General features: G+C 48.0%; 1 protein-coding gene across 5 annotated transcripts in view; it reads right to left on the bottom strand.

Moving 5' to 3' along the window:
• The window catches only part of STRBP (spermatid perinuclear RNA binding protein), a 1,497,608-nt gene that overhangs the window by 554,864 nt on the left and 917,504 nt on the right, over positions 1–25,240 (bottom strand). For all 5 annotated transcript variants that reach the window (XM_069609636.1, XM_069609639.1, XM_069609638.1 and 2 more), the window contains one exon: positions 14,184–14,339. In XM_069609636.1, coding sequence (XP_069465737.1) covers positions 14,184–14,339 — 156 coding nt within the window. The remainder of the gene's footprint in view (positions 1–14,183; positions 14,340–25,240) is intronic.

The raw sequence follows: 25,240 nt of genomic DNA, 5'->3' as shown, positions 1-25,240 counted from the left end.
GGTCCGACGACGTATTCCATATCTATGACAGTAATCACTACAGCTGTGCTGCTTTGGAAAATTTTCGGCGTTTGTCCTGCGTCGATGACGTCGATGCGCCGTCCTCGAGGACGATCTCCGACGGCCGACGTCACCCGATGTGATAAGTAGGACGCATGACGCCCGTAGCCTCAGTTGTAGTTTTTTCCCAGAACGTGTGCCACCAGTCTTCTGCCAGTCTGACACACAAAGCCTTGCGGAAACGTAAGCTGCAATCACATAAGAAATTCTGTAGCGGGGAAGGTAGAGAGGGAGCGATATGGATTACGTCATCGGACCATCCCATCGAAAGAACGTTACCAGGTAAGAGAGTAACTTTTTCTTCGAGGGGATTGGGTCATCCGACGTATTCCATATCTATGACATACTCCCAAAGCAGTACCAATGCAAGGAGGTGGGAAAAGAATTTAGAAAACAGAAATTTAGCATGTCCAATCAAATTGCGGAGTAAAGGACCGCCTTGCCAAAGGCCAGATCCTGCCCCCGGATGGAATCGAGGGAATAGTGACGTACAAAAGTATGTACCGAAGCACAGGTGGCTGCATCACAGATGTTGCGAATAGGAACACCCCTCTGCAGGGCAGTAGAGGCAGCCATACCCCTGGTAGAATGGGCCTATAAGCCGACCGGGGGGTCCTTGCCCGCCAAGCAGTAACACTCAGATAGCCAAAATAATCCGGTGAGACAAAGTCTGTTTCGTCACAGCCTGTCCCAAACGCTTTCCAGCGTAACCAATAAAGAGCTGATTGTCCACTCTGACCCGGGACATGCATGAAATATAAAAGCTTAGCGCTCTCCTAGGATCAAACCTATGGAGCCTCTCCTCTTCCTTACCAGGATGTGGAGGAGGATAAAATGCCGGAAGAACAACCTTCTGGCCTAAATGAAATTCCGACACCACCTTCGGAAGAAAAGAAGGACGGACTCTAAGGACAACCCTGTCCTTATGAAACACAGTGAAGGATGGTTTAACTGAAAGTGCCTGTAACTCACTCTGCGAGCGGAAGTGACCACAACTAAAAATACAGTTTTCAGAGTTAACAGTCTCAAAGGGCATGAATGCAAAGGCTCAAACGGAGCACCCATCAGAAACTTGAGAACAAGGTTCAAATCCCAACCGGGCACCTGGAAAGGTGACGGAGGGAACACATCAGTGAGCCCTTTCAGAAACTGAGAAATTAAAGGAATTTTAAAATAGGAACACTCTTCAAACGAGTGCTTAAATATGGACAGCGCCGCCAGGTAACCTTTAATGGTACCCACTTGAAGGCCCCTGTGGGCCAAAGAAAGCAAAAAAGACAGAACCATGGGAATTTCACATGCAAAAGGATCCACATTCTTAACCCTGCACCAGTCGCAGAACTTACTCCAACGGCAACGGTACAGGGACTTTGTTGCGGGCCTTCTGGCCGAAAGCAACACCTCCATCACGTCTTCAGGGAGGTCCCAATCCTTATACCTCAACCTTTCAGAAACCAAGCGTGAAGGTTGAGGGACCTGACCTCTGGATGGAGAACCTGACCCCCCTCCCGTGAGAGCAGATCGTCTCGGTAGGGAAGACGACGTGGAGGACAGATGGACAAGTCGAGAAGGTCCGGGTACCACTTCCTCCGGGCCCATGCCGGAGCAATGAGGATCATCTGGGAACCGAACCTCTGTAACCTCCCCAGTACTTGCGGGATGACGGGGACTGGAGGAACCGCGTACAGCAGTCGGAATGACCACTCCACTACGAACGCGTCTCCTAAGGCTCCGTTTGGAGGAAATTCCCGCAAGCAGAACCTCTCGCACTTCCGGTTGACACTGGAGGCGAAGAGATCCACTTGAGGGGTCCCCCAAAGGGCGAGGATCTCCAGGAGAATCTCATGAGCCAACTCCCACTCATGAGAGATTGCGCTCTGCCTGCTCAGAGCGCCCGCCGTCTCGTTTTCGTCTCCTGCCAGATGAACTGCCGAGATCGAAGCTTCCTGCTGGATTGCCCAGAAACCAGAGCTGCATCGCCTCCCTGCACAGAGGAAGTGACCCTGCCCCCCCCCCTTTTTGTTGAGGTAGTGCACAGCCAACAGATTGATATTGAGTCTGGACTCTGACAGAGACCAACGACCGCTGATGTCAACTCGTTGGCATGAGCTCCCCATCCCGTGAGGGATGCGTCCTTCACGATCGTCACCTCTGGCCCGGGCAGCCAAAATGGAGCCCTCCTCATCAGATTGCCTTCGTTGGCCCACCACAGAAGGTCCTGGGCGACCGAAGACGGCACCTGAACAGGGTCTGACATCCTGCCGGAGGACTGAGACCACTGGAGCTTGAGTGCCCATTGCAATGATCTCATCCGCAACCTGGCCTCTGGCACCAGAAGAATGCAGGATGCCATGAGGCCAAGCAGTCTCAAGAACTCGAACGCTGGGAGAGTCTGGGCAAGTTGAAACTTGTGCACCATCTGCTGAATGTGATGAGCCCTCACCTGGGGAGGAAAACACTGCCCCAGGGACGTGTCGAGCACTGCTCCGATGTACTGGAGCCTCTGAGTTGGTGTCAAATGGGACTTCTTTAAGTTGAGGGAGAAGCCCAACTTGTGGAGGGAGCGGCAGGTGACTGACAGATGATCCAGGACTTGCTCAGGAGAGCGCGCCCCGATCAACCAATTGTCCAGGTAGGGGGAGGCATGAATACCCCCTTTCCTGAGGTGCGCTGCCACCACTACCATGAGCTTGGTGAAGACCCTCGGGGCGGAGGTCAATCCGAACGGCAGGACCCGAAACTGAAAGTGCGAGTCGCCAACCGCAAACCTCAGGTACTTCTTGTGCTTTGGATGGATCAGCACAAGAAAATAAGCGTCCTTGAGGTCGAGAGACACCAAACAGTCCTGAAGTTGAAGGGCCTGGAGGACTTGAGGGAGAGTAACCATCTTGAACTTGTCCTACCTGAGGAGTTTGTTCAAACCGCGCAAGTCCATGATGGGTCTCAATACCCCGTCTTTCAAAAAATAAGGGGAATACCATCCCTTGTTCCTCTCCGCTACAGGCACCAGTTCTATGGCGCCTTTCTCCAGCAGGGATTGAAATTCCTGCGCAAGGAGCGGATCCGAACTCCTCAAAGAGAGATTCCCCGATGGATTGCCTTGAGGCCTCTGCCGGAAAGGAAGACAGTAGCCGTGGGTTATGATCTCCAGAACCCACACATCTGAAGTAATGGTGCGCCACTCTGCAAGATGCTGCACCAGCCTTACCCCAACCGGCGAACCATGGGACATGGCCTCATGACTGAGCTGAAGCGGCTGCGGCGTTGCCTGAGGGCAAAGAGGCAACAGCCTGAGTGGCCTTGGCACCTAGAGTACCTTGTTTTCCACCTCTGGTACTCCTACGGTGGCCCCTTTGACTGGCAGCTCCTCTCGCTTTACCAAAGGCTGAGTAATAACGAAAGGAACCTCCCCTCCATTGCTGTCCCCTAGAACGAAAAGGCGGAGGTTGTCTAACTGCAGCGCCCAACGACTTCGCTGCAGCTTTGGAGGTCTGCAACCTCTCAAGGCTCTCGTCAGCCTTGCTGCCAAAAAGATGTTCCCCGTCAAAGGGCATGTTGAGGAGCCGGGCCTGCACATCAGGAGCAAACCCCGACTTCCGCAACCACGCAAACCTGCGTATAACGGTGCTCGCCGCCATGGACCGGCTGACGCAATCTGCTAAGTCCAAACCCGAATGAACGGCCTCACACATAGCATCCTTGCCATCCTGAACCACGGCAAGGAAACCATCCCGCTCATCCCCTTCGGGAATACGTTCAGCCGCCAAGGAAACACAGTTCCATAGAATGTGAGTGAAACGAGACAAGGCACAAATGGAGTTGGCCGCCTGAAGCGCCATACCCCCTGCAGAAAACACTTTCTTCGCCCAGCCGTCAAAACGCTTGTCGTCCCTATCAGGAGGGATGGTAGGGTACGACGCCTGCTTTGCCGGGGCTGTAGCCGCCTGCACCACCAAACTCTCCGGAGTAGGGTGCTTGGACAAGTAGCAGGGGTCACTACTGGCTGAGCGGTATTTTCGCGGCAAAGACTTGCTCACTGCCGGGAGACTCTCCGGAGCAGTCCAAGCCGCTGCCACCCTTCTTTGCAGAGCCATATGGAACGGCAGTACCGGGTCAGTTGGTGGACCAATGTTGAGGATATCCGTAAGGTCATCCTAAACAAACTCCCCTGGGGGAGCAGACCCTCCTAAGTACTCAGAGACCCATGACATAAGTCACCAGTACGAAGAATAGGCATGAGTGCCAGGCTCAGGCCTACAAAACTCCACCTCCAGAGAGGTGTCCAGCCCACTAGCATCATGCAGGGACTGCCTCAGGTCCTCAAACTGGCTATGGCCCGAGAGAATCTCGTCGGGCACCGTGTCAGGCACCAATCCATCGTCAGAGCCCTCATCGACCTCTGAAATGAATTCCAGATGGCGGTAAGGTACAGAACTGGAACCAAAGCCATGCTTGACCTTGGCCAGAGCCTTCCTAGGTGGTTCCCCCGAGCCACGGGGTACCCCTGTCGACAGAGCCCCGAAAGGTGTCGAGTGAATCGGCGCCGACGTTGAGAGAATCGGCGTCAACGACAGACGCAGCGCCGACAGCATCAACAGCGTCGACACAGGCCTCGAAGGCGGAGCCCCGAGCGTGTCCCTCGACATCCTGGGCGCCGACGGCGTCAACGTCTTCCTCGAAGACTTCACAGGTTCACGCAGTCTCGTGTGCGTCGAGGACCGGGACCTGGACCTGGCATGCCGAGAACGATTCCCCTTGTCCGAGCGGGACCTTTCCCGCGAATCGTGACAACCACCCGAGTACGAAGGCGTGCGAGCGGCGTCTCTTGGCTGATCACGACCCACCCCACACAGAGGCGCGGACGGACCAGTGCCCTGCGATTCGAGAATCACCAACATTTTCTTCCCGAAGGAAGCCCATTCCTCCGGTGTTGCATGCTTGGTGGGGTAAGCGACAGGCGGAGTCCTCGGATGAGGACGGGGAAGGCGACCGATGACGGTGCTTCCGGGAGTGCCTCGAAGAGGCAGAGGAGTGGCGAGACCGACTCCGGGACCGAGACCCACTGGACTTCCGACGACGACGCAGAGAGTCGCCCCTCGAGTCGTCCGTCGAAAGCCCCGCAGACCTCGACTTCTGGGGCTTGGACACCTTACCTACCGATAACAACTTCTTGCGCTCCTGCAAGGCTTTCGATGTGAGCGACTGGCAGTCGACACAGTCATCCGTGTCATGGGCCTCCCCGAGGCACCAGAGGCAGGCGTTGTGCAAGTCTGTGACCAACATCTTGGACCCACAGTCTCCGCACTTCTTAAAGCCTGGACGCGGTGTGGAAGACGAGGTAGACATCTTCACGAAGAAATTGTACACAAACAGGTTCGAAGAACCGAGATGAACAAGAAACTCCAAAGAGTCGAGGCGTACCGAGATTCATGAAGCGAACACGTTCGCGGAAAAAACAGAACTGAGGCTACAGGCGTCGTGCGTCCTACGTATCACATCGGGTGATGTCGGCCCGTCTGAGGAGGTCCTCGAGGACGGCGCATCAACGTCATTGACGCAGGACGCCGAAAATCTTCCTAAGCAGCACAGCTGTGGTGATTACTGTCATAGATATGGAATACGACGGAGGACCCAATCCCCTCGAAGCACTGGACGCAAAAGCACCAGAAAATGACATAGCTAGAGGTCTTCCTTTTGACGTTGAAGATAAATCTCAAAGCAGCAGAGTGGAACGTCTCTGCGTGGCCTCCGGAAGCCTTGCCAGGCCCGGTCAGTGTTCTGGCAATAAATAGTTAAGTGCACATGGACTGAGATGCCCGCGAACTTCCTGTCTGTGGCCTGCAATTAGAAAGCATAACATGGGGTAAAGTCAGCAAGAACACCAGAGCTAGTGCACTAATCTGCTTGGCAACACAAACATGTGTGCTATTGGGAACCACTGCTATGGTGGGTGAACTCGTCCGAGCGCTCACACATCAGTGTTCAACATTAAAATGGTCTCCTCTGTAACCATTGCCAAAGCAAAGGCTCTGCAATGCCTGAATTAACTAGTTTTAACCATGCCCAATAGCCTCTCTGTGGAAAGTTGAATTAAGTACTGCAGTTGGATGTTGCATTTAGAAATGTGCCCAATAGCCTCTCTGTGAAAGTTGCATTAGAAATGTGCCCTATAGCCTGTCTATAAACTTAGAAGTGTGCCCAACTGCCTTGCTGTGAAAAGTTGAATTTAGAAGTACATTTAGAAGCTGCATTTAGAAGTGTACCCAATAGCCTCAATGAATCTAGAAGTGTGCCCAATAGCCTCTCTGTGAATTTAAAAGTGTGCCCAATTGGCTCGCTGCGAAAAGTTGAATTTAGAAGTACATTTAGAAGCTGCAATTAGAAGTGTGCCCAATAGCCTCTCTGTGAAAGTTGAATTAAGAAGTTCTTTTAGAAGTTGCATTTAGAAATGTGCCCAAAAGCCTCTCTGTGAAAAGTTAAAATAAGAAGTACATCTAGAAGTTGCATTTAGAAGTGTGCCCAATAGCCTCGCTGAATCTAGAAGTGTCCCCAATAGCCTCTCTGTGATTTATAAGTGGGCCCAACTGCCTATCGGTGTTAGTTGAATTTTGAAGTGTGCTCCACAACCTCTCTGTGAAACTCAGATTTAGAAATAGCCTCTTTGTGAAAAGTTAAAATAAGAAGCGCATCTAGAAGTTGCATTTAGAAGTGTGCCCAATAGCCTCGCTGAATCTAGAAGTGTCCCCAATAGCCTCTCTGTGATTTATAAGTGGACCCAACAGCCTATCGGTGTTAGTTGAATTTTGAAGTGTGCTCAACAACCTCTCTGTGAAACTCAGATTTAGAAATAACTAACAGTATAGCTGTGTAATGTAGAATCTAAAACGGTGACTAATAATCTAATTACAAAGTTGATTTAGACCCATGCTTAATACCCTCCCTGTATAATGGTGAATTGAAAGAAGTCCACCACTACCATGCCCTATTGAATACCATTGGTATAACTAACAGTATAGCTGTGTAATATAGAATCTAAAGTGTGACTAATAAATCTAATACCCCCTCTAAGCAAATTGAATCTAGAGGCAGACCAAATATCTTCTCTGTATACAGGTGAACTTAGAAGTGTACCCAATAAACTAAAATCATCTTGGTCTACAATTGTATCTAGAAACCACCAAATAGTCTAGTATCGCCTTGAGCAGTTGAACCTTGAAGTGTGCCTAAAAGCGTGTCACCACCAACCCTAGATCTACTATCAGAAAGCCCTCCTAAATCAACCTAAAAGCTTGCACCAATCATGAGTGAACCCACTCCACCAGAGTCTGTCAGAAACGACCCCTGTGGGCCACCCCCACTCTCCAACCTGCCTTCCCTCCCGTCCCCCCCTCCCAAAGCTCCCCACCCTCCTCCGCACTCCCTGCCATTCCCCTCTCCAAACACCAAGCCAGGGGAGCGTGATGGCGAGCCACTCACCCTAAGACCACTCATCCCCTGAACCCCACCCCCGACCCACCAGCATTACCCATACCCACTCCCCTCACTATCACACCTGGTACACCCCACCCTGCAATCACCCACCCCCCGACCTCCCCTCATACCCCTGCCACCTCCCCCCCGACAACACTCTTTCCCCTCCCTAAAAACTGCACGCCTAGCCCTAGCAAGAACTGAAGCTGCCGCCCTCTCCCCCTCCGACCCCCCTACTCTCTCACACACACCAATCGCAGCAAAGAAACTAAAGAGGAAACGTTCCTGGTCCCCCTCAATCTCTCAGCACTCCTCGCCTCTCCTCTCTCGACCCATCACCTCTATCCCGCAATCCCCTCCTTCCCCCGTTGCTTCTCCCTGCCTGAAACCCCTCTCCCTCGATTTCTCATCAACTGCAACTGAAACCCCTAACCGCCAACACCCCACCTTCAAATCCCCCAACCCAAACCCGATCATCCTATCACACTCAGCCACCCAACCCCACCCGAAGCCTGCCAATTTCTCGGCTCACCCACTATTCCCATCTATCACCACCCATCCTACCCCCCTCCCTCCACTCTCTCCGCCACCGCCCCATCCCGCTCCAGCACCGAGATCATCCTTGGCTGCCGATGTGAACTGTATCCTATTTAACGCCCGATCTGTAGCAAAAAACAGACATTGCATCTTTGACCTCCTCGCCTCTGTCAAACCAGACCTACTTTTCATCACTGAAACCTGGTTCTCTGACGACTTCGGTCCAATCGCTAATGAAGCCTTTCCCCCTGACTACTCCCTCATCCCACTGAACCGTCCGTCCAGGGGAGGAGGGGTAGCATTCGTCTTCAAATCCCTCTTGGCGCCTCAATCATGGACAACCAACCCTCCATTCCATCCTACGAATCTCTCCTCATTAAACTATCCCTCTCCCCGTCGCTCTCACACAGCTTCCTAATAATATACAGGCCCCCTGGCTACGATAGACACTTCGCAAACAACCTTTGCGATTCTGTTGCCACCCTCCAACTAAACCATCCCAACCTCACCCTTCTTGGAGACTTCAACATATGGCTCGACATCCCCACCAACCCTATGACACACTCCCTAGTTGACGGTTTAGATGCAATTAATCTCCAACCCCACATAAACGGCCCGACTCACTATAAAGGACACACTCTTGATGCCATCTTTAGCCCCAACACCCTGATTCATCTAAAGCCGCCCACCCCTATCATCTGGTCCGATCATTTCGTTCTCTCGTTCACCATCCACTCACCCGACCCCCTTCCCGTACTCGTGTCTAGTCCTCCAAATATATGCAAATGCTGGAAGAAACGAATAATCACCCCGGACCTAGCCGAGGCACTCCTCCAGTCTCCACCACCTACCTGCCGTGCCAACAACCAACTAACCCCTGAGGCCTTTGATTCATGGCTCAACGCATCTCTGACGCGGCTCACCCCCTCGTGCAAACCATCAACCCGCCGTGGCCTTTTCCCCAGATGGTTTACTCCCGAGTTGAAGACCACTAAACGACAATACAAATACCTAGAACGCAAATGGCAGAAAGAGAAAACCGACGAGAGCAGGACCACCTTGGCCCGTCACCTGTATCGGTACAAGGTCGAAATCAGGAAAGCAAAAAAAGCCCACTACAACTCCCGAATCCGAAACTGCAAAAACCCAAGCAAAGAACTTCACAAAATTATCTCCGAATTCACCAATCCGGCCTGTAACACAACCGTCTGACTCCGTCACAATCACTGTGTGACTCACTCTCCCTCCACTTTTACTCCACAGCTATCGAAAGGACAAAAACTCTAACCACCAAACTGGCTCTCTTACAGCCACCAGGCAATCCTCCACCCGTACCGGCCAGCCCATCAGCGGCGACCTCTACGCAACCGACATTCGAATCCTTTAGCCCAATATCACCAGAACAATTTCTCAAACTTCTATCTGCCCGCAAACCATCTGGATCACCATTGGATCCTTGCCCAGCCACAACCCTTAAAGAAATGTTTGCTTCCACCTGTGCAGGAGAACACGCAAGATTTATCATAAATACCTCCCTTTCTTCCGGCATCTTTCCAGACGCATTCAAAATGGTGCACGTCAAACCTCTAATTAAAAAACCTTCGCTCGACCCTCTCGAGCCCAAAAACTACCGCCCCATCACAAACACCAGGTTCCTTGCCAAACTCATTGACCGAACCGCCTACTCCCAACTAAATGCCTTTGTTGAAGCCAACAATCTCCTAGACCCCGCCCAATCAGGGTTCAGAACTCTTCACGGAACTGAAACCACCCTAACCTCGATCTGGGATGACCTTAAAGTGACAGCTGACTCCGGGGGATGCGCCGCACTAATCCTTCTTGACCTATCGGCCGCCTCTGACACGATCAATCACTCAATCCTCCTTGACCGCCTCCACTCCCTAGGAATACGTGGAACCGCCTTTAAATGGATAGTTTCATTCCTCAAAGACAGGCACCAAATAACGACACTCTCCAACTTTACCTCCCAAGCCCGACCAGTCGACACAGGAGTCCCACAAGGAGCATGTCTATCCACCCTCCTGTTCAATCTCTACCTGATCACTCTCCCACCAATAATTCGCTCACACAACATCCTGTGCTACAACTACGCCGACGACACTCAACTAATTCTAAAATTCTTGAACGCGAAACCTAACTCCCGACCTGACCTAGCATTCTGCCTCCTCAACATAGAACGCTGGATGACCCAAAGCCACCTCTTGTTAAACCCCTCCAAAACAGAAATCATGGTTTGCGGCAACTCCGATCTTCTTCCGCACCCACTACCCTGGCCACCCGCCATGGGCAACTCACCGACACCCTCCAACACAGTGAAAAATCTTGGTTGCACCCTGGACTCTGACCTAACACTCTCGCGCCAAGTCAACAATGTCTCAAAGTCCTGCCACTACCACCTCAAAAACCTTAGGCGCATCTTTCCATATCTCTCATTTCCCAACAGACTCTCCGCAGTCCAATCAATCGTTATATCAAGACTGGACTACTCAAACCCCCTATACCTCGGAATACATGCCTACCAACTGAATAAACTCCAAAGGGCACAAAAATCGGCGGCCAAAATGCTACTTGCGCTCGGTCCAAAAGACCACGTATCCCCAGCCCTTAAAACACTGCACTGGCTTCCAGTAGCCCGTAGGGTGGCTTTCAAAACCTTATGCCTCTCCCATCGAGCACTGCATAAAACTGGAACTCAATATCTTCAAGACAAACTAATACCTTATCATCCCACTCGCAACCTAAGATCAAGCTCAGCCGGCCTCCTAGTAATTCCTAAGACAAACTCAGTCAGGTTAGGCGGATCTTCATTCACAGCCTTAGCCCCAACCCTATGGAACTCCCTCCCACCCCACATCCGCCTTACTGAGGATTTAACGTCCTTCCGCAAACTACTGAAAACCTGGCTCTTCCCCTAAAACCAACCGGTTTCCAAACTAGCATCATCACAATAATCACCAACCCAACAAACTACCTGAAGCGAGAAATTGACAGCTAATAAACTCGAATGTAAACTAAGAAAGACAAACAAATCTAAACGAGTAATGTAGACCAAAACAATGAAGTGGATAATAGGAATAAATCTGTGTGAAAATAGGAGATCTAAACTGATGAAATGGACACAATAAATGAGGAGGAACGTAGTAGGAAGATGAAATAGTTAGAATGGATGAAGTGTATAGAACGGATGAAGTGTACAGAACAGATGAATGCACTAAGTGTAAGAGCGCATGAATGGAAGAACAGACGACTAGAAAGACCAAATGAGTATGGAGATCGGATGGAATAGATGAACATACTAAAGCCAATAAGTGTGTAGCGTGGTTGGTGTGTGTAGAGCGGACCAGCGTGTGGAGTTGTTGAGTACGTGCAGAGTTGATGAATACGTAAACACAGAGAAGAAAAATACAACGCAGAAGGGCGTAGAACTGATGACTACACTGAACGCACGAACGTATCAACTGTATGAACGTCTTGACCAGACGAATGTGTAAGAGCGAACAAGCATGTAGAAAGGATGAGCGTGGAGAGCGGATGAATGTGGAGAGCAGATGAGTGTGCAGTGCGTACGAGTGTGCAGTGCGTACGAGTGTGCAGTGCGTACGAGTGTGCAGTGCGTACGAGTGTGCAGTGCGTACGAGTGTGCAGTGCGTACGAGTGTGCAGTGCGTACGAGTGTGCAGTGCGTACGAGTGTGCAGTGCGTACGAGTGTGCAGTGCGGACGAGTGTGCAGTGCGGACGAGTGTGCAGTGCGGACGAGTGTGCAGTGCGGACGAGTGTGCAGTGCGGACGGGGGTAGGGAGCGGACGGGGGTAGGGAGCGGACGGGGGTAGGGAGCGGACGGGGGTAGGGAGCGGACGGGGGTAGGGAGCGGACGGGGGTAGGGAGCGGACGGGGGTAGGGAGCGGACGGGGGTAGGGAGCGGACGGGGGTAGGGAGCGGACGGGGGTAGGGAGCGGACGGGGGTAGGGAGCGGACGGGGGTAGGGAGCGGACGGGGGTAGGGAGCGGACGGGGGTAGGGAGCGGACGGGGGTAGGGAGCGGCTGAGTGTGGGGGAGCGGCTGAGTGTGGGGGAGCGGCTGAGTGTGGGGGAGCGGCTGAGTGTGGGGGAGCGGCTGAGTGTGGGGGAGCGGCTGAGTGTGGGGGAGCGGCTGTGTGGGGGAGCGGCTGAGTGTGGGGGAGCGGCTGAGTGTGGGGGAGCGGCTGAGTGTGGGGTAGCGGCTGAGTATGGGGAGCGGATGAATATATGTGGAGCGGACGAGGGTGTGGAACGGATGAGTGTATATGGAGCAGATGAGTGTATGTGATGTAGATGGGTGTGTGAAGCAGATGAGTGTGTGGAGCGGACGAGCGTATGGAGCAGATAAGTGTGTGGAGCGGACTTCCACATGGAACGAACAAGTGTTTGGAGAAGATGGGTATGTAGAGCGGATGAGTACATTGAACGGATGAGTATGTTGAACGGATGAACAGCACATAGAGCGGATGAGTATGTTGAGCGGATGAGTGTGTGGATAGGATGAATATATATACCAGATGAGTGTGTTGACCGGATGAGGATACAGAGCAGATGAGCGTACAGAACAGATGAGTGTAGATCGGACGAGTATACAGTGCGGATGAGTGCGTAGGCAGACGGGGTACATGCGCGTGGTAGACTTGGGTGCACGCGTGGGGAGGACAAGAGTGCATAGCGCATGCATGTGGAATCCATGAGAGCACACGCAGCGGCACACTGGAGAATGAGTGATAGACCAGTACACGCAAGGCGCACTTGAGAGTGTAAGTATGTCAAGCAGACAGATGTGTGGAATGCAGTGAAAATTTGAATGAGCATATATCATACCACACCCCACACTTACTCTCTTCTTTACACCACCACTCAAATAGAACACAGGGATACTAGACACCATTCGGTATAACTGTTCTCATATCAACATCTCCCGCTCACCCCCCATCACTCTAAGTAAACACTGCTGGCCCCACACCCCCAGCTAGGCGTTCTCCTCAGGCATAACGCAACCACACTCGGTCGGGATAATTCCTGTCAGAGCAAACACATACTCCTGATCTCTCCACCACCACACCTACCGCTAAGAAGCAGCTACCACACGAACTCTGCACCAGCTGCACACATACCGGGTGCGCACACGCACCATTAGACTCTCTCTAATCTCTCTACTGACTCGAACTTCGGTTCCCAAGGGCGTTCAACCTACCAGCGCCTTCAGACCATACCAATGGTATATAAGGCGCTATATAAATGCAAAATAACAATAACAATAACAATGCACAGAGCTCGCATGAGACAGTAACCTCCTCAAACCCATAAATCCTTATCACGGACAGAACTAAACGTCACAAGCAAGCACATTTTGGGTGCAAGCCCCACAGAGAAAACGATCCGCATGGACAGTGAGTAACAAACACTTATAGATCTTTCTGAACCTGCATTACCTACTTGTAACCCGAGCAAACATCGATCATTAACAAGAAAGACTAACTGTTCCAGAATACCTCTGTGTGTGCACATACCTTTAGTCACAGCATACCTTTTTTATCATGTCTTCTTTTCCACCCCAATTCTCTCTTGAGAATTGACCTTGACTTCTCAACCACAAACACCAATAGATGATTCAAGGAAAGCTTAAGGAATGTATGCTAGCCTAGGCTGAGTAAGGCGACTATCTGCCCAATGCAAAAGTCCAGGACAATTCTCCCCAACACATCCCACTGCATAATCTTTTCCTATAAACTCACTCTTCCTTCAAATACTAGTTACATTCCACAGCCTCAAATAGAACCAGATACCTCAAGGTGCAGAAACCACAATATTCCACATGCCGATTCCTTAGATTGCCTGAACATGACTTGAAACACTTGTGTATAGGCGCGTTATAAATGCCTTATCATATCACTGCGTTTAGGATTGGGTTTTGCAAAACATGCTCCAGTCCCCATTTACCAGCAAATCTCAAGCCATGTGCTGGAGAAACAGACCTCAGTACCTTCTTGAGCAGAGAAATCCTCACCAAAAAACAAAGATGAAAGATTTTGCCATAATTTGTGTTGTTAAACAGATTATTTTATGAAATACCTCCAGTGCATTGGAACCATCTGCTGTACAACTTCCAATATTATTGCTCGAGTTTGAAGATACAGTTTCATTTTTGCCTTCGTTGTCCGATTTCTCATCAGAACTTGTGCATTCCAAATCATCAAAGCCGGTATGGTAACCCATTGCTTGCAAAACCTGAAAAACAATTTGGTAGATACTGGTGTCAGTCTCTAGAAACAACTACAGGTCACAAACTTAATTACCAATTAGAAAAATAAGTTAAGCAGCTAAGTCTTGTTAGGTTTGAATAAACATTCGACACTAATGAAAACAATCACAAAAACAGCAATTCCACAGCACATAAAAAGCATGTAGTTTGTGATTTAGTATGTAATGACGATGACCATATTCTAAAACTTCACGAGTAAGGCTGCCAGATTCAACAAACTGGTATTGATATGGAGAAGTTGGCCTCTACTAGCGAACAATATTGAGTGCGCTTACAGAGGTTTATGATCTCTCCTAATTGCCATTTAGTGATCAGAATACTGCATATGCCTTTCAGATAAGGGAGCAACCAAGATCAACCAGCAAACTGTTTGCTATGTAGGGCAATAAAGGGTCTTGAAAGACTAATGTATAAAGAAATTAATTACTGCAACTAATTGAAAATGCTATGCATCGATATTTCGAGCAGATAACTGGGGATATAGCATTTGAATATTCGAGATTTGCTTTTAAATGACAGTGACTTACCCTGGTTTTCAAGCACTTGTATCCTCCATATATTAACATGTTTTGAATTTTCAGCCGATCCACCTAGTCAGACCGAGACGTCTCAGTATAAATGAAACCAGTCAGTCAAGCACGCAGAAACCTTTAGTTCTGACAAAGAAACCTTTATTTCTGACAAAGAAAGATCAGTCCTCACTTGTCAATCAACACATGCTGAATTTGTTTAGCCACCATGGAGTTGTTTCCGAAAAAGATTAGGAGAGCGACTGACGTGGAAAAAGAAAAATAAATCCAAAGGAGTTTTCGTTAAGCAAAAAAATAGTGTGATTTCAAAAATCACCTTGCCCTTAAATAACCAGGTGTTTGCCCTTAAAGAACCAGACCATAAATACCTATTTTCTTTGAGAACAGAGATGCGTCTTGTTGCCTAAAAAAATGCAGTTCTCTTGCTGTCCCTGGTCACTTTGCAATTAAGCCAGCCTTCCGATTCAGCTGCCTACATCTATTTCACAGTCATGGGGAGTCTGAGAAAACTGAGGAAGGGCCTAGGATCAGAGTGGATTGCTTGTTGGCTGGCATGTGATTTCGGTCTATCCAGTTTATCTAAAGCTTGTGAATTACAAGCCGACGGAAGAAAGATAAATACAAGTGTAAGTAAACTTAGCAGCAGCGTCGGACAGGATTATCGGGTATTCCGCAGCTCATATGAAAATGAATGAATGCCTCCGTTTTTTCTAAGAACATGCTACTATGATTTATACTATAGAGAACAAAGTGGGGAGGTGGTTACCGGCCAGACTGAGCAGTGTATATCTTTTCTTTTTTCTGCACTCTCCATTGTACATTTGCGACAGTACAAGGTATTGTAAATGAGAATTTTCAGGATTTGTTTTCTTCACACTGCAATGTATGTTTACCAATGCACAGGCCATACCTATCTTGTAAGGGGCACTCTAACCTCGTAGCAACACAGGGCTATGTATCTTATATGAGAATTAACTTTAGCAGGAAAACGTAGCTGATGAAAGTTTTTGTTTTCAATTATAGCTGTGTTGGAGGTAACAGACGGATGCTGATATTAGGCTCATTTGTTCAGTTAACAGAGACTTTCTGATTGTGCATCTTGATATTAATGAAAAAGTATTCGATGATGTGTGTCTCTCTTGAGTGTTGATTACTAAAGAAAAGCATACCATTAACATAATCATAACTGTTGAATTGCATTTCCATGTCGTTTGGCATTGAGACAGTCACCTGTAGAGGCTAAATACATCTTGGTTATAGAGACCTTTATGTTTCAGGTCTCAGTTTTACTTGGCTGAAAGAGCCCATTAAAAATAAATTTAAAAAAAAACTCATGTAATTTGAATGAGTAACTGGAAATAAAACAAATGATCCCCTTAAAAACATGACATAAGAATACATTGGTGGCCATATCAAAGTGAACTTGGAAAAACTGAGGTGAGAATAAATTCATACACAAACACCCAATTATTTTGTGAAGTATTTATATTACAAATATATTATTTAATACAAATGTGTGCAACTGAAGAGTTTCTTTCTAGCGACCACATGTATTGGCGGTGTGATTTTTCAAAATGTTCCTAACATTCTCTTCTTTCACATATACAAATACACTTTCAACATTTTTAGATTTATTTTCTTTTTTTTATTGTGACTCCTTCCTTCTCTTTTACCCACACAGCAGATTCTAGAAGTCAAATGAACCTTATAAACATGTGAAAAAGGTTGACGAAAAAGTTACTTACCCCTTGTACTGTTCTTTCGACTGGATGTTCCTCCCACGCATTCCTTATCTTTTGATATATCCATATTCAGCTTTAGCTGCGTCGGGGAAAAAAATTCAGAAGCAGGCACTTTGTGTCGATGCTGGTCGACTCGATGCCCCTCGAAGGGCCTCCATCCCGCTGTCGACGTCACCACTGGTACATATAGTACATGCAGCGACCGTTCGCTTCAGTTCTGTTTTGATGCGTTCTCTCAATACTATAATGTGTGTAACCCTGCTTTTAAATACACTTTACATTCTTTCAAGGCAAAATACTGTCTTCCACAGTATTTTGCCTTGAAAGAATGTAAAGTGTAACAACATGGACATTCTACTGCGAGGTAGGTAAGAGGGGCGATGACGTATACGTGGGAGGAACATCCCGTCGAAAGACCGTTAACAGGGGTAAGTAACTTGTTCTTCGAATGGATTGTGTCCTCCCACGTATTCCTCATCTTTTGATAGACTCCATAAGCAGTATTTATGTTGGAGGAGGGAGTAAGAATTTATGAGTTCCTTAAGGGTTTGTATGAACAGAATGTAACACTGCCTTCCCAAATCCTCCTTTGTGGTCTGAGGAAGAGTCCAGACAATAACGCTTTGCAAAAGTATGAACGGAGGACCATGTGGCCGCTGCACAAATATCTTGAATTGGGACTGCCTCTCTGTAAATCAGAGGATGTAGCCATACCTCTGGTCGAATAAGCCCTCAGCAGGATGTTTTACAGCTAGTCTATAACACTTGGAAATGTCTAAGATAATCCACCTAGACAAGGTTTGTTTTGTCACTGCCATCTCCAACCTATGGCCTCTATAACCAACAAACAGTTGATCATCCTGTAGCAATTTCGACATTCTAGAAGTATAAAAGCTAAGTGCTCGCCTTGGGTCAAGCCTATGCAATCTCTCCTCCTCCTTTCCAGGATATGGAGGTGGATAAAAAGAAGCTAGTACACTTTTCTGTGTTTGATGAAAACTAGACTCAATTTTGCGCAAAAATGTGGGTTTAACTTTAAGGACTGTCCCTGAAGAAAATTGTTTAAGGAAGTTTGCAAGACAAGGCTTGAAGTTCACTCGCCCTACGGCCTGATGGAAGAGCAACTAAAAGAATGGTTTTGAAGGTTAACCTTAAAGGACAAGAATACATTGGTTCTAAGGGAGTACACAAGACATTTTAGTACCAGCTTAAGGTCCCAAACTGTAACATAAAAAGGGATTGGAGGGAACACATTCCTCTGTCATTTCAGAAATGATATCACTAGTGGCGTTTTGAAGAAAGATACCTCTTCAGACAAACACTTAAAAATTGACAGCGCTGCCAGATATCCTTTTATTGTGCCAACTTGGAGCCCCAGATTAGCCAGATGTAACAGGAACGATAACACCTTAGGTGTACTGCACATAAAAGGATCCACATTCTTGTCCCTGCACCAGCTGCAGCACTTGTTCCAACGGCAGCAGTACAAGGATTTTGTTGCTGGCCTTCTGGCCGAAAGCAAAATCTCCATTAGGTCATCCGGGAGGTCCCAATCTTTATATCGCAACCTCTCAGAAACCATGCGTAGAGGTTGAGTGACTTGACCTCTGGATGGAGAATCCGACCTTCCTCCCGCGTGAGAATATTTTCTTGTTGCAGAAGACATATTGGAGGCCAGATGGACATGTCCCAATCTGGTGCATTCAGGCTCATGGATTTCCAAAACTTTCTCAACCTCCTGATCATGTGAGGTATGCCAGGGACTGGAGGAAACGTGTCCAGGAGTGGAAACTCGCAGTCCACTACAAACGTGTCCCCTAGAGCTTCTCTTGGGAGAAATTCCCTGGAGCAGTACAGCTCGCACTTTCGGTTGGAACTGGTCCCAAACAGATCCACCTGAGGTGTTCCCCAAAGGGTCCAGATCTCTTGAATGACTTCCTGAGCTAGTTCCCACTCGTGAGAGACTGTGCTCTGCCTTCTCAGAGCATCTGCTGCTGTGTTCTCCATTCCGACTATGTGAACTGCTGATAGGTTGAATTGCCCAGAGCCAGAGCAGCATTGCTTCTCTGCACAGTGGTGACCCTACACCACCTCTCTTGTTGAGGTAGTACATGGCCACTGTGTTGTCCGTCATCATCAGGACATTCTTTCCCCATACAAAGGGCAGAAAGGCCTTCAGCGCTAGTCTGATTGCCCTCAGCTCCAAAAGATTGATATGTAGTTTGGACTTTGATGGAGACCAACGATCGCTGACTGTCAGATCGTTGGTATGTGCTCCCCACTCCGTGAGTGAGGCGTCTATAACTACTGTTATCACCTGCCATGGTTGCCAAAAAGATTCTCCCTTCAGAATTTTGTCCTCACAGGCCCACAAAAAGATCCTGTGCGACTCTGCTCAGAACCTGAAGAAGGTTTGACATCCTGCCAGAGAATTGGGACCATCGAGTCCTGAGAGCCCATTGCAGAGATCTCATTCTCAGGCGAGACTGGCACCAGAAAAATTCAGGATGCCATGAGGCAGAGCAACCTCAAAAAATAACCGAAGGCCGGGAGACACTGGGCACTCCGGAATTTGGTGACCATCTGCAGAATGTGTGGAGCCCTCACCTCGGGTGGCGAGGCTTTTCCCAAGGATGCATCCGGGACTGCCTCAATGAATTGGAGCCTTTGAGTCAGTATCATGTGGGACTTCTAGCAATTGAGGGAGGAGTCCAGTCTGTTGAGAGAGTGGCAGGTTACGTTGAGGTGTTCGAGAGCCTGTTTGGGTGACCGAGCCCTGATCACCCAATCGTCCAGGTAGGGGAAGATGTGCCCTCTCCCGAGACTCCTTGCTGCCACCGCCATCAACTTGGTGAAAACCCTCGGACGGAGGTCAACCCAAAAGACAGAACTCAAAACTGATAATGAGAACCACCAATGGAGAACCTCAGCTACTTCCTGTGCTTGTGATGGATTGGCACATGAAAATAAGCATCCTGAAGGTCCAATGATACCATCCAGTCCTGAAGCTGGAGGGCCTGAAGGATCTGAGAAATGGTAACCATCTTGAACTTGTCCTTCCTGATTCTCTTAAGTCCAAGATGGGTCTAAATCCTCCATCCTTCTTCGAGATTAGGAAGTAAGGGGAGTACCAACACTTGTTTCTCGCCGCTACAGGTACTGAAAGAGTTGCTCCCCGGTGGATGATCCGGAGGCCTTTTTAGAAAGGGAAGGCAGTAACCCTGGGCTACCCTGCCATTCTCGCAGATGCTGTGAGAGTCTGCCTCCCACCAGGGTTTTGTGGACTAAGGCATCAGAGGGGTTTTGAGGTGGCTGATGCAGCAGCTGAGGGTAAAGCAGTCGTTGCCTGGGCGGTCTTAACCCCTCTCCCCCGTCCACAACAGGGGAATCTTCTAGGACTCCTCTTACTCGACAGACCTCTCGCTCTTCCAGCTGAGGAATAAAACCAAAAGGACCTGCCTCTTCAAGCTGATCCACGGGGGCGTGTTTTCAGTTGTCCGATTGCAGCACCAAGGGATTTGCCTGACGCTTTGGAGGTCTGCAGCTTCTCGAGGCTCTCGTCAGCCCTGCTGCCAAACAGTTGTGTGCCGTCAAAGGGTGTGTGTCGAAGCCTTGATTGCACATCCAAGGCAAACCAAGACTTTCTTAACCATGCACATCTTCGTATCACAGTGCTAGCCACTATTGCTCTGCCGATACTGTCCGCAGAGTCGAGACCAGTTTGAAGGGACTTAAACATAGCCTCTCTCCCATCTTTAATAATGTTAAAAAATCTGTCTTGTTCTTCCCCTACAGGAATATGATCAGCAGCCATCGCTATACAGTCCCATAGGGTAAATGTGAACTTCGCAAGTGCGCATGTGTTGCGTTCGCTGACTTCAGGGCCATACTCCCAGCCGAGAAGACTTTTCTTGCCAAGGCATCATAACGTTTGTCATCACTGTCTGAGGGAATAATTGGGTAGGCAGTCTGTTTTGAAGTAGAAGTGGCAGCCTGTACCACCAGGATTTCTGGAGTTGGATGTTTCGATAGATAATAAGGATCCCTACTGGAGGTCCTGTATTTACTTGTCAATTTTGTATTTACCGCTGGAATTCACTCTGGTGTATCCCCAGTTTGCACTGACCCACCTTTGCAAGGCTCTATTGTGGAAGGGAAGAAAAGGATCCTCTTGGGATCCCTTGTCCAAAATATCTGTCAAGTCATCCTGCTCATGAGGTGAAGCAAGCCGGCCCCCCCCCCAAATATTTAATGACTTTAGCCAATAATTGACTATATGACCCATCTGCGAGGTCTGAGAGGTCTGGTCTTGCAAATTCAATCACTGGGGAAGTGTCTATCCCACTTGCCATCTTTAATGTCTCATACAGATCTTTCATCCTCAACTTTTCAGATATTAGAGCCTCTGGAAAGCCTGGTGTTCCATACTCAAAGCCAAAAGGTTGATTTTCATTCTCTGATGCCTCATGCTCCTTATATATTGCAGAAAGTGACTTGAAAAAGTACTGTTCTGGTAGTGGAGTGAGGAATTCTTTAGTTTTCGCGACCTCCTTCGACAATTTTGGCATTTTTGTCAACTATGTAGTCAGTCGAAGTTATCAGTGCTGTCGAGGGCTTCAACGACAATGGCGATGAACATTAACCTGATAGGGACTTCGAACCCTTTGTTGTTGAAGGTGTCAAAGATTTTGGCTTTGATGGAGCAGGTTCTCTACTCTCTAAAGGACCTGCAAAGGTTCTTGAGGAGTTCTCATGGACACCCGGTCTCAAGAGCACAAAAGGTTGATCCTTTGCCTTTTCCTTGTCACGTTTTTCCTCGACAGGGGCATGGCTCCTACTCTTCTGCTTCGAGGGGGTCGGGAAGCATTCTCCAAGACCTGGAGCATTATTTGTCGGAATCTCTCCCATTCAGCTGGTGAAGCAGATTTCATCTGGCACGTTACCCGTTCCGGGGAGGAACTATAAGAGGATGGCGACCTGTGATGCCTTTTCTTCATAAGTAGTGAAGAAGAAGAGTGGTGAGACCCAGTCCTAGATCGGGATCCTTTAGCTTTCTTCCGACAAGGAGAGTCATCCCTCGACTCATCAGAGGATTGCTTTTTCAACTGAGTCGTCTAAGGGGATTTATGTATCCTGCCTTTAGCTAGCTTCCCTTTACCTTCTTTCAGGTCTTTCACTGGCATCGAAAGGCAGGATCAACACTCCGAAGTCTTACGATTAGATCCCAAACCCCAAAGACACACCCGATGGGGGTCCATAAGGAACGTATTTGCCCCGCAGTCGTGGCATTTTTTAAACCCCGATCTTGGAGTTGGCGATGCATTATTTACTCGATAGATTTCTCGAAGGAACCAAAGCGATAGCTCTTGTGGAAAAACAGAACTGAATCAAACGGTCGCTGCAAGCACTGCATGGACCAGTGGCGACGTCGACATTGGGACGGATGCCCTCGAGGGACATCGAGTCAACCGGCATTGACATGCAGCGCCCCCTGCTGAAAAATTATTCTGAGGCCGCTAAAGCTGAATATGGATAGGGATATATCAAAAGTTGAGTAATACGTCGGTGGACACAATACATTCAAAATATAAATTATAAATATTGGAATGTTTTTTGTTCTAATTGGAACTGCATTATTAAAGTATTGATTGAATTGTTCCTTATTATTCTTCATAGGTTCCATGAATTAGAATGAGAATTAAATGTAATTATGAAATACATTCCAGAATTTCAATAATTTGAATGTAGTGTCAGGGAATTAATAAAAAAAAACAATCTATTCATTCAAAAACTGTCAAAATTTCAGATTTAAGAAAATATTTAGAATGCAAACTATTTGCAAGCGCAGAATGGAAGTCACAAAACCCGTCTGTTTGGGGAGAGAGAGAGAGGATACAAAGTAAGGTAGATAATACAGATCTACATAATTGGGGTACTTGAAACATGATGTAGTACAGCTAGCAGCAACATGGACATCTTAAAGACACATTTTCAATATAAAACAGAGTTGTGCCTTCAGCAGATTAAAGAATTGAAACACATGAACTACTCCATCCACTGGGGGGAGAGAATTTCAAAACAGAGAAAATTATTGCTCACAGAAATACCAAGAGTTGACTAACCTAGTATAGTTTGATAACAGGCGCATGCAACTATATATAGAGGCTGAATAGTACCATGCCTATATTGAAATTACAATATTGGGAAGGTTAAGTAAGACAACAATCACATTACAAAAGTTTTAAGGGAAGTTATTTCAAGGGGCATATGGCTCACTCCAGGCACATTATTCAGAGATGATTCATACAAATCAGCAACTACACTTACAAGCACTACAGGATAAGATGTACAAAATCTCAGATATTCAAAAACAAAACATGGATAGCACCACTTCACATAGTGGACAAGGGGGCAGAGTGGGTTCTCAAGTCAGTCAAGAGGTGCAGTGCCAACTGTAACCGTTGAAACGAAATCTCCCGAGCCTTCCAGGCCACAGGAAAAGCAGACTGTGCGTTTGAGAACATTTTGTGATTTTCACAAAGAAAATAGTGGTGTGGATGAGATCCCATTTCCAGGCACTCAGCAGCACCTAGTGGACAAAAGCGGAAATAAATCCACCACCTTTTTCAATATGAAAATAAAGGCAACCCTTCCCATCTCAAAATCAAAGTGATAACTCTAGGAAAGCACACAGGAATCCAATTGATGGTGATGGCTATATCAAAGCCAGTATGCCCTGCCTGAATGTTGAGAAAAAAGAAACATAAAAGCACCCCCCTTTGGGAGTTATCCTAATATTAATAAAGAGGTTGAGGAATGCCCCAATTCCGAACATGAGTTATTCAAAAGGGTCAAAAGCAAAAAGAAATGTATAATACACAAATTAAGATTTTTTTTTAAACCTTTATTTACATTGCACAGTAAATACCATAACGCATTAGTACAGCAGATTCAGGTTTACACAGGTAGTATTATGTAAACAGTATACAGGCATGTTATATTGTGACCATTTACACTCTTCCATTTTCACTATTGTCTGTATCAACTCTGTAGCTCAAGTATTAGCACACACTCCCCGCCCACATATATCTCTTGGTGTGATAGTGTGGGGAAGTAAGCTACCGTATACTTCTTCTTGGTCATTCGCCTATCAAATGTCATTTACCCATTCCTCGGTCGTTGTGGGCACCCTATTCTGCCACCTCATTAGTATGGTGCGTTTAGCAAGTAGCAGCCCAATGTTAATAAGTTTGCGTTTCACTGCATTCATTTTAAGTACACAGCCCAATATGCACATTGATTGTTCCCAGTCTACAGGCTGCTCCACCATAGCCTCAAGTGCCTCACAGACCCCACACCAGTATTCAGAGAGCTTCCCACATGTCCACAACATGTGCGTCAGGTCAGTTTCTTCGCTCTAGGGCATTTCCCTGTAGCTGTTGCATACATTATCCTCAAGCGGGCTGCGGAGAGGTGTGCTCTATCTAGTATTTTAAAATGGATCAGCCTTAACAAGGAGTTAAGCGACAGGTGTCACATGAGGCCACAAAGATGTGACCAGTGAGAGTCGCAGCGTGACCAAGGCCCCTCTCCCATTCCCCCCTAACATCAGGTGCTTGTGTCATTCTCGTTTCCAGCACCATGCTATACAATACTGTTGTCTCGGAGGAGATTATGTAATTGAGGCATGGCTGTGACTCCGGCTCTTGTGGGAATCCATCCCATGTTGCTGCTATTGCTGATCTGAGTCTAAAATATTGTAGCTTCTGTAGTGGGGTATCGCCTATCTGAAGTTTGATATCCTCCCAGGGTCTTTGTGTGGATATTGCTATGTCTGTCGACTGGGCCAGATGGGGCACATACCAGATTGGTATTTTGGGACTATACATCGCAATATTTCGGGGTTGTTGTGTCAGTCTCGCCCATGCTTTCTCTGTGGCCAATTTTGGGTCCAAGTGGTTGCAGTTTCCCATCTTCCCCGTTGGCTATCCCGTGCAGCAATGCGGCCCATGTCTTTCCTTGTGCTTCTAGATCTACGGAAGAGGTTCGCGTTGCGTCTGTTACCCAGTTCATTGCACAGTATGCTTGGGCTCACAGGTAATGCACCTCGTAATCGGGAGCCGCCAGTCTCCCCCACTCACAAGGTTGCGTGAGGCATCGCCAGCTGGCCCTCACATTGCCCTTCCACACAAAGGCAGAGCAGGCGCCAGTTATTTTCTCAAAGAAGGGTCTGCCAGGCCAGAGTGGTATTGTACTAAGAGATGAACAAGTTACTTCTTACCTTGTAACTTTCTTCCGATGGGATGTTCCTCCGACTTATTCCTTATCTTTGATAGATCATCTCCAGCTTGCTGGCCTCGGAATTTTTTTTTCAGTAGAGGGCGCTGCGCGTCAACGTCCCTCGAACCGATATTCCTCGACGGCCTCTGTATCGGCGCCGACGTCACCACGCGTATAAATAGACTCGCGCAGCGTCTGTTGCTCAGTTCCGTTTTGACGTTAACAGATGTTTTACGTGAATTGGTTATTGACCTTGAAGGAGCGTAAGCTGCAACCACAAGGGAAGTATTACTGCGGGGATGTATGGGAGGGGCG

This window comes from Ambystoma mexicanum, chromosome 8, assembly GCF_040938575.1.
Source record: "Ambystoma mexicanum isolate Mex_15411 chromosome 8, UKY_AmexF1_1, whole genome shotgun sequence".
Classification (NCBI taxonomy): domain Eukaryota; kingdom Metazoa; phylum Chordata; class Amphibia; order Caudata; family Ambystomatidae; genus Ambystoma; species Ambystoma mexicanum.
The sequence above is the reverse complement of the archived record's forward strand: the minus strand, read 5'-3'. Positions and strand labels throughout refer to the sequence as shown.